Here is a 10,718-nt window from a genome sequence, read left to right on the forward strand (position 1 = left end):
GCCTTCTTCAGGTGAAGAAACAGGGCTATCAAGAAGACAGAGCTTGAATGAATGCTGTTAAGCAAGGACCGCGTCTTTTGAAGCTGTGTGGGCGGAATTTTGATTTAAAGCTTTCGTGACTGCAGTGATTCATATTGTTAGCTCTTTCGGTAAAGTCACGTTGAAGGGAAACAATAAAATAATAAAATATATATAAAACAATAAAAATGTCTTGTTATATATTTGATTATTTTAATATATTTTATTATTTTATTGTTGCCCTTCAACGTGACTTTACCGAAAGAGCTAAGAATATGTGTGGGCAGAGTTGAATTAGCATGTTACCATCCCACCTCCCTCTCCGGATGTGAGGCTGGTAACATGCTAATTCAACTCCGCCCACACAGCTTCAAAAGACGCGGTCCTTGCCTGACAGCGTTCATTCAAGTTCCGTCTTCTTGATAGCCCTGTTTCTTCACCTGAAGAAGGCCCACTTGTGTTGTCGCCGAAACGTCGTGAGAATTGCATTATTATTCTTTTATTTCATTATTTTATTTCCAGTCTACGTGGCGGTGACTTTACCGAAAGAACCAAGAAGGTGAATTCTGATTCTGTACGAGCCTGGGGGGGCGGCTTCTGTGTAGGAGCCTGCTGGTGTCTGTGTAGGAGCCTGCTGGTGCCTGTGTACGAGCCTGTGGGGACGGCTTCTGTGTAGGATCCTACGGGTGCCTGCATAGGAGCCTGCTGGTGTCTGTGTAGGAGCCTGCTGGTGCCTGTGTAGGAGCCTGTGGGGGCGGCTTCTGTGTAGGAGCCTGCTGGTACCTGTGTAGCAGCCTGCTGGTGTGTGTGTAGCAGCCTGCTGGTGCCTGTGTAGGAGCCTGCTGGTGTCTGTGTAGGAGCCTGCTGGTGTCTGTGTAGGAGCCTGCTGGTGTCTGTGTAGGAGTCTGCTGGTGCCTGTGTAGGAGCCTGCTGGTGTCTGTGTAGGAGCCTGCTGGTGCCTGTGTAGGATCCTACGGGCGCCTGCGTAGGAGCCTGCTGGTGCCTGTGTAGGAGCCTGCTGGTGCCTGTGTAGGAGCCTGCTGGTGTCTGTGTAGGAGCCTGCTGGTGCCTGTGTAGGAGCCTGCTGGTGCCTGTGTAGGAGCCTGCTGGTGTCTGTGTAGGAGCCTGCTGGTGCCTGTGTAGGAGCCTGCTGGTGCCTGTGTAGGAGCCTGCTGGTGCCTGTGTAGGAGCCTGCTGGCGCCTGTGTAGGAGCCTGCTGGTGTCTGTGTAGGAGCCTGCTGGTGCCTGTGTAGGAGCCTGCTGGTGCCTGTGTAGGAGCCTGCTGGTGCCTGTGTAGGAGCCTGCTGGTGTCTCTGTAGGAGCCTGCTGGTGCCTGTGTAGGAGCCTGCTGGTGCCTGTGTAGGAGCCTGCTGGTGCCTGTGTAGGAGCCTGCTGGTGCCTGTGTAGGAGCCTGCTGGCGCCTGTGTAGGAGCCTGCTGGTGCCTGTGTAGGAGCCTGCTGGTGCCTGTGTAGGAGCTACAGGCGTCTCTGAGTAGGAGCTACGGGCGTCTCTGAGTAGGAGCTACAGGCATCTCTGAGTAGGAGCTACGGGCGTCTCTGAGTAGGAGCTACGGGCGTCTCTGAGTAGGAGCTACAGGCATCTCTGAGTAGGAGCTACGGGCGTCTCTGAGTAGGAGCTACGGGCGTCTCTGAGTAGGAGCTACGGGCGTCTCTGAGTAGGAGCTACAGGCGTCTCTGAGTAGGAGCTACGGGCGTCTCTGAGTAGGAGCTACAGGCATCTCTGAGTAGGAGCTACGGGCGTCTCTGAGTAGGAGCTACGGGCGTCTCTGAGTAGGAGCTACGGGCGTCTCTGAGTAGGAGCTACGGGCGTCTCTGAGTAGGAGCTACAGGCGTCTCTGAGTAGGAGCTACGGGCGTCTCTGAGTAGGAGCTACGGGCGTCTCTGTGTAGGAGCTACGGGCGTCTCTGAGTAGGAGCTACAGGCATCTCTGAGTAGGAGCTACGGGCGTCTCTGAGTAGGAGCTACGGGCGTCTCTGAGTAGGAGCTACAGGCGTCTCTGAGTAGGAGCTACAGGCATCTCTGAGTAGGAGCTACAGGCGTCTCTGAGTAGGAGCTACAGGCATCTCTGAGTAGGAGCTACGGGCGTCTCTGTGTAGGAGCTACGGGCGTCTCTGAGTAGGAGCTACGGGCGTCTCTGAGTAGGAGCTACGGGCGTCTCTGAGTAGGAGCTACGGGCGTCTCTGTGTAGGAGCTACGGGCGTCTCTGAGTAGGAGCTACAGGCGTCTCTGAGTAGGAGCTACAGGCGTCTCTGAGTAGGAGCTACGGGCGTCTCTGAGTAGGAGCTACAGGCATCTCTGAGTAGGAGCTACAGGCATCTCTGAGTAGGAGCTACGGGCGTCTCTGAGTAGGAGCTACGGGCGTCTCTGAGCAGGAGCTACAGGCGTCTCTGAGTAGCGATGTGCGTCTCTGAGTAGGAGCTACAGGCATCTCTGAGTAGGAGCTACAGGCGTCTCTGAGTAGGAGCTACGGGTGTCTCTAAGTAGGAGCTACAGGCGTCTCTGAGTACGAGCTACAGGCGTCTCTGAGTAGGAGCTACAGGCGTCTCTGAGTAGGAGCTACAGGCGTCTCTGAGTAGGATGTACGGGCGTCTCTGCGTGTGCGATGGGCATCTCTGAGTAGGAGCTACGGGTGTCTCTGAGTAGGAGCTACAGGCGTCTCTGAGTAGGAGCTACAGGCGTCTCTGAGTAGGAGCTACGGGCGTCTCTGAGTAGGAGCTACAGGCGTCTCTGAGTAGGAGCTACAGGCATCTCCGAGTATGAGCTACAGGCGTCTCTGAGTAGGAGCTAAGGGCGTCTCTGAGTAGGAGCTACGGGTGTCTCTGAGTAGGAGCTATGGGCGTCTCTGAGTAGGAGCTACAGGCGTCTCTGAGTAGGAGCTACAGGCGTCTCTGAGTAGGAGCTATGGGCGTCTCTGTGTAGGAGCTACAGGCGTCTCTGAGTAGGAGCTACGGGCGTCTCTGAGTAGGAGCTACGGGCGTCTCTGAGTAGGAGCTACGGGCGTCTCTGAGTAGAAGCTACAGGCATCTCTGAGTAGCGATGTGCGTCTCTGTATCCCTCTCTCTTCCTCACGTAGATGTTCGTAGTGGGCATCTGCAGGAACCACTCCACGTCCAGGACCTCGGTGTCCGTGGGGTCGCCCGTCCAGGTGCAGCCCAGCACCACCGTCTCCCCCTGCACTTTCTCTATCCACGAGACGGCTGCAAAGAGGGGGGAAAGGGGGTGGTGGTGGTGACACGGTTGTGAAGTAATATCTTCAAGTAGACTCACACAGAGACCCGTAGACTCACACAGAGACCTGTAGACTCACACGGAGACCCATAGACTCACAGAGACCCATAGACTTTACAGATACCCGTAGACTCACACATATACCCATAGACTCACACAGAGACCCATAGACTCACACAGATACCCGTAGACTCACACAGACACCCGTAGACTCGCACAGACACCCGTAGACTCACACAGAGACCTGTAGACTCACACGGAGACCCATAGACTCACAGAGACCAATAGACTTTACACAGATACCCGTAGACTCACACATATACCCATAGACTCACACAAACACCCGTAGACTCACACAGATACCCGTAGACTCACACAGAGACCCGTAGACTCACACAGAGACCCGTAGACTCACACAGAGACCCGTAGACTCACACAGAGACCCGTAGACTCACACAGAGACCCGTAGACTCACACAGAGACCCGTAGACTCACACAGAGACCCGTAGACTCACACAGATACCCGTAGACTCACACAGAGACCCGTAGACTCACACAGAGACCCGTAGACTCACACAGATGCCCGTAGACTCACACAGAGACCCATAGACTCACACGGAGACCCAAAGACTCACAGAGAGCCATAGACTTTACACAGATACCCGTAGACTCATACAGAGAACCGTAGACTCACACAGAGACCCGTAGACTCACACAGAGACACGTAGACTCACACAGATACCCTTAGACTCACACAGATGCCCGTAGACTCACACAGAGACCCATAGACTCACACAGAGACCCGTAGACTCACACAGAGACCCATACCCAGAGAATTACATGGGGACCGATAAGATTCTATCGTGGCCTCTTGCGTTTTCACCCGCTTGAAACAAAATCAGCTAAGGTGACCCACTCCTGGGCGGAGGGGTACGTCTATATGCACGCTGAACTTCTTTCGCACCACCGTAACGTAGCCAACCGTGCGAATCGGAGGTGCGGGGGAAGGACAAAAAACTAAACGTTAAAAGCAGATTGTTGTTGTGGTGGTGGTGGTGGCTAGACTCTCGTCGCGAAAGCTCCCTCCTCGCGGTGGCCATGAACAACACAGAGCTGCCTCTGAGCTGCCTGCTTCTTCAAGTGACTCTCTGTGGTTCACTGGGAACGGAACCCGCGGAAGTGGACATCACAGAGCTGCCTCTGAGCTGCCTGCTTCTTCAAGTGACTCTCTGTGGTTCACTGGGAACGGAACCCACGGAAGTGGACATCACACATTGAAGTATCACCTATGAAGTGTCACCTATGAAGTGTCACCTATGAAGTGTCACCTATGAAGTGTCACCTATGAAGCGTCACCTATGAAGTGTCACCTATGAGTATCACCTATGAAGCGTCACCTATGAAGTGTCACCTATGAAGTGTCACCTATGAAGTGTCACCTATGAAGTGTCACCTATGAAGCGTCACCTATGAAGTGTCACCTATGAAGCGTCACCTATGAAGTGTCACCTATGAGTATCACCTATGAAGTGTCACCTATGAAGTGTCCCCTATGAAGTGTCACCTATGAAGTGTCACCTATGAAGTGTCACCTATGAGTATCACCTATGAAGCGTCACCTATGAGTGTCACCTATGAAGTGTCACCTATGAAGTGTCACCTATGAAGTATCACCTATGATGTATCACCTATGAAGTGTCACCTATGAAGTGTCACCTATGAAGTATCACCTATGAAGTGTCACCTATGAAGTGTCACCTATGAAGTATCACCTATGAAGTATCACCTATGAAGTGTCACCTATGAAGTGTCACCTATGAAGTGTCACCTATGAGTATCACCTATGAAGTGTCACCTATGAAGTGTCCCCTATGAAGTGTCACCTATGAAGTGTCACCTATGAAGTGTCACCTATGAGTATCACCTATGAAGCGTCACCTATGAGTGTCACCTATGAAGTGTCACCTATGAAGTGTCACCTATGAAGTATCACCTATGATGTATCACCTATGAAGTGTCACCTATGAAGTGTCACCTATGAAGTATCACCTATGAAGTGTCACCTATGAAGTGTCACCTATGAAGTATCACCTATGAAGTATCACTTATGAAGTGTCACTTATGAAGTGTCACCTATGAAGTGTCACCTATGAAGTGTCACCTATGAAGTATCACCTATGAAGTATCACCTATGAAGTGTCAACTATGAAGTGTCACCTATGAAGTGTCACCTATGACGTGTCACCTATGAAGTATCACCTATGAAGTGTCACCTATGAAGTATCACCTATGAAGTGTCACCTATGAAGTGTCACCTATGAGTATCACCTATGAAGCGTCACCTATGAGTGTCACCTATGAAGTGTCACCTATGAAGTGTCACCTATGAAGTATCACCTATGATGTATCACCTATGAAGTGTCACCTATGAAGTGTCACCTATGAAGTATCACCTATGAAGTGTCACCTATGAAGTGTCACCTATGAAGTATCACCTATGAAGTATCACTTATGAAGTGTCACCTATGAAGTGTCACCTATGAAGTGTCACCTATGAAGTATCACCTATGAAGTATCACCTATGAAGTGTCAACTATGAAGTGTCACCTATGAAGTGTCACCTATGACGTGTCACCTATGAAGTATCACCTATGAAGTGTCACCTATGAAGTATCACCTATGAAGTGTCACCTATGAAGTGTCACCTATGAAGTGTCACCTATGAAGTATCACCTAAGAAGTATCACCTGTGGTATCACCTATGAAGTGTCACCTATGAAGTGTCACCTATGAAGTGTCACCTATGAGTGTCACCTATGAAGTGTCACCTACGAAGTGTCACCTATGAAGTATCACCTATGAAGTATCACCTATGAAGTGTCACCTATGAAATGTCACCTATGAAGTATCACCTATGAAGTATCACCTATGAAGTGTCACCTATGAAGTGTCACCTATGAAGTGTCACCTATGAAGTGTCACCTATGATGAAGGTCTGACACGCGAGGGAGACTGTGTCCAGGAAAGACAAAGCTCCCCCGTGTAGCCTTCAACAGGCTGTAGGGGCAAGTGCTGCTAGCGAGTCAGCAGCAGCTGCTACATGTGACACAGCACCACGCCCGGCCGCCTTTGTCTCCCTCCCTCCCACCCCCCCCCCCCCCAGTGGCGACGTTCAACCCAGTCGCTAACCACTGCGCCACCGCTCCCCGTTACCGCACCAGCCTCGTGTGTCAGGCTAGGTTCACTTTGAGACATCGAACACCTCCTCACAGATCCGCACCGCCCGCACCGACCACCACCGTTACCAACGCCGCTCGTGCCAGGCTAGGTGCACTTGGCAAAACAGAACAAACGTACCTAAATAAACACACACACAAAGCCTCGCCAATAAGATGGCACGACCACCGAGACAGCCGCCGACTCACCGCTCATAGCGATCGCAGTCGTCTGCAGCAGCGGCAGCAGCAGCAGCGCAGAGCGAGACACCGCCATAGCCGTCATCTTGTCTCCTCGTCTCTCTCGCGCCCTGACGTCACGCATCACGTGGGCGAGGGGCGGAGCTCCGGTGGATTCACCCCTTCACCCCCCCCCACACGCAACCCCCACCCACGACACTACCCCCACCCACGCCCCTCACCCCATTCACCCAACCCCCTCTCTCTCCCACCCCTACGCTCTCAACACGTCACGTGGGTGAGGGGCGGAGCTCCGGTGGATTCACCCCTTCACCCCCCCTCACGCAACCCCCACCCATGAAACTACCCCCACCCACCCACGGCCACGCCCCTCACCCCATTCACCCAACCCTCTCTCTCTCCCACCCCTACCCTCTCTCTCTCCCACCCCTACCCTCTCAACACGTCACGTGGGCGAGGGGTGGAGCTCCGGTAGACCCCCGCCCCAACCACGCCCCTCTTTACAAGGACCCTCCCCCTTCCCTAAGACCTCGGCAAGGTTAAAGGTCAAAAGCAACGAGCCGACTTTTGCCCGACCTTTGACCCTTACCGTCATCATTCACCATCATCACCATCATCGTCATCACCATCATCGTCATCATCATCACCATCACCGTCAACATCACCGTTATCATCATCACCATCACTGTCATCACCGTCAACATCATCATTACCATCATCACCGTTATCATCATCACCGTCATCACTGTCACCGTCATCATCACCGTCACCATCATCATCACCACCACCGTCATCGTCACTGTCACCGTCACGATCATCACCGTCATCATTACCATCATCACCATCACCGTCAACATCATCATTACCATCATCACCATCACCGTCAACATCATCATTACCATCATCACCGTCATCATCATTACCATCATCACCATCACCACCATCATCATCACCATTACCGTCATCGCCGTCACCGTCATCATCACCGTCGTCACCATCATCATCATCATCGTCATCATCACCATCACCATCATCAACCTCATCACCGTCATCATCACCATCATCACCATCACTGTCATCATCACCACCATCATCACCGTCATCATCACCACCATCATCACCGTCATCATCACCACATCATCACCGTCATCACCGTCATCATCATCACCGTCATCACCGTCATCACCATCACCGTCATCATCACCATCACTGTCATCACCACCGTCACCATCATCATCACCGTAATCATCATCATCACCGTCATCATCATCACCATCACCGTCATCATCACCATCATCATTACCATCACCATCATCACCGTCACCATCATCACCATCATCACCGTCATCACCGTCACCGTCATCATCACCATCACCGTCATCGTCACCGGTGGACCAAGCAACTCTCCTCACGTGACCCCTCAACAACAATGGACTACACCCACGGGCGGAGTTTTGGGGTGGGGTGGGGGGCAATGCCCCTCCTAACCTGCACACCTTCATCAATGTATGTTCAGTAGTTTACAAGTTAGGGGCGGGGGGGGTGGAAGTTTTATTAAATGGACCCGCGATTCCGAACGCGAGGGACAAAGCGAACTGGAACCCAACTGTGCTTCCATTCCGCTGCATCTTGCATAGAGAGCGATGCAAAATAATCCACCGCATTCTCCTGTTCAAACTCGACAAGTACTTATTAAATTATTACACAAACCCCCTGCCACTAACTACCACCCCCCCACCCCCCCCCCCCCCCCCGGTAAATATGAAAATCAAACGCTGCCTATGAATACGACGCAAATCCTGATGCAGGTTTCTGTCTCTAGATCATCGGGCGTTCTTCATCGCCCCCAGGGGGGATGCGAGATGCCCTCTCTGGGCGTGCGAGACGACACGGCCAGACGTTTCTTTAGAAGGCAAATCGGAAACACAAATCAGGCGCGGGCACATTGGCGTTGCAGCTCTTTCTTACGTCTCAACGAGAGCATCGTGGGGGTGGGGAGTGTTTGAGGAAGGGAGGGGGAGCGGTTGTCGTGCATGGAGCGACCGGTGACAGTGCTTTAGTAGCAATGTGGAATTTCCACAGACCAATTCAGGACCTCATATTCTTGGTTCTTTCGGTAAAGTCACCGCGTAGAAGGGAAACAATAAAATTATAAAAATTAAATCACGTTTCGACAGCAACACAAGCAATCATCATCAGGTGTGAAAACCACAGCAAGAACCATTTGAAAAAAAAAACGCCACTTTTTCAAATTTTCTTGCCGTGGTTTTTCACACCTGATGATGATTGCTTCTTGTGTTGCAGTCGAAACGTGGTGATTTAATTGTATTGTTTTATATTTTTATTGTTTACCTTCTACGTGCTGGTGACTTTACCGAAAGAACCAAGAACATGAATCCTGCAGTCACGAAAGCTTTAAATAAAAAATTCAATTCAGGAGCGTGAACAGGGAAGAGGCGGTGACGGAGCTCAGCGCTCGCTTGAGGCTCAGTCTCTGAAACGAGACACTCCGTCGAGTTACGGCAGACACACGGTCGGTATGAAAAACATCACCAACGTTTATTCAACTCGCCATCGTACAGCACGCTACGCACGGTCACACGGCAGCGGTCACACGGCAGCGGGGGAAATGAACAACCTTCTTTGGTTCTTTCGGTAAAGTCACCACCACGTAGAATGAGAATAAAATAATAAAATAACACGATAAAATTCTCACGTTTCGGCCACAACGCAAGCGGCCGTCTTCAGGTGAAAGAAACAGACCTGTCAGGACGACGGAGCCTCTTCTCTGTTCACAGAGCTACATTGAAGCTCTGTCGTCCCGGCAGGTCTGTTCCTTTCACCTGAAGAGGGCCGCATGTGTTGTGGCCGAAACGTCGTGAGAATTTTATTGTGTTATTTTATCATTTTATTCTCATTCTACGTGGTGGTGACTTTACCGAAAGAACCAAAGAAGATGAATCCTTGCAGTCATGAAAGCTTTAAGTCGAAATTTAAAATGAACAACAATTATAGCGCAACGCATCCTCACGCAAGCACCCTCCTGAAGCGTGCGTCCCGAGACTCGGGCGAGGCTTTCCCGGGAAATCGACGACGCATCATCGTCATCATCAGAAGAACGGTTAGCGCGCCGTCCTCTGAACCCGCTGACCCGACCTTCATTGCCGGCCGCGGTTAACTTAAATGGCAAGCGATGTCCGGATCGGTCCCCTTCAGCAACCCGCGCCGACCGGCACGGTGAAGTATGGCCTCGCAACCCCCCCATTACATATCTTAGCTCTTTCGGTAAAGTCACCACTGGCAGAAAAACTGACACCTTTATTCAAGGCATCATGTTTGCAATAACCACGACACAAGCAGTCAAAATGCAAACAAAAAAAAGACAACTCTAATAATAATATTGGCACTGTCCTTGAATTTGATTGGTCCACACCCGAGACAGCTTTTCTTAGAGCCTAGTCTCCAATGGTGTTGGACCAGAAGACGCCAAAAGGTCCAACACCAGTGGAGACTGGGCTCTAAGAAAAGCCGTCTCGGGTGTGGACCAATCAAATTCAAGGACAGTGCCAATATTATTATCAGAGTTGTCTTTTTGTTTGTTTGCATTTTGACTGCTTGTGTTGTGGTTATTGCAAACATGGTGCCTTGAATAAAGGTGTCAGTTTTTGTGCCAATTAAAAGGGTAAAACCTATTCCTATATCTTGTTACTGACAAAGGAGGTCTCATAATGAGAATGATTCTGCGAGGCTGTTGGCGATGGAGGTTAAGCCCATCGGCTCGCCGTCAACTCGCCGCGCGCTCGCGCCGAAAGGGCGAGCCGTGTCCGTGAGGAACCAACGCCGGCTGAAGCCGCGATCGAACCGCGGGAGTGGAGCCCGTGGTCCTCGGTGGTCCCCCAGTCCACTGACGGAGCTCAGCCCCTCGTGGACACCCGCCCGAGGTACACGCAACAACCTCCTTCCCGACGTGCGACACGCGACTCCGTCACGATCGCGCCGCAGAAACCACACCGTGGATTTCGTGGTGGTTTCCGT

At 51.6% G+C, this 10,718-nt stretch overlaps 1 protein-coding gene across 1 annotated transcript in view; it reads right to left on the bottom strand.

Moving 5' to 3' along the window:
* LOC142915532 (coxsackievirus and adenovirus receptor homolog) overlaps nucleotides 1-6,784 on the bottom strand; it is a 47,552-nt gene extending 40,768 nt beyond the window's left edge. The window contains exons 1-2 of the mRNA XM_076061289.1: nucleotides 6,693-6,784; nucleotides 3,109-3,236 (exon numbers count right to left, since the gene is read on the bottom strand). Of these exons, the coding sequence (XP_075917404.1) occupies nucleotides 3,109-3,236; nucleotides 6,693-6,768 (204 nt within the window). The 5' untranslated portion in view covers nucleotides 6,769-6,784. The remainder of the gene's footprint in view (nucleotides 1-3,108; nucleotides 3,237-6,692) is intronic.
* Nucleotides 6,785-10,718: the final 3,934 nt, after the last annotated feature.

Source organism: Petromyzon marinus, unplaced genomic scaffold (assembly GCF_048934315.1).
Source record: "Petromyzon marinus isolate PM22_M1 ecotype Great Lakes invasive population unplaced genomic scaffold, UKy_Petmar_22M1.pri1.0 PM_G_Scaffold_32, whole genome shotgun sequence".
In the NCBI taxonomy this organism is placed as follows: Eukaryota; Metazoa; Chordata; class Hyperoartia; order Petromyzontiformes; family Petromyzontidae; genus Petromyzon; species Petromyzon marinus.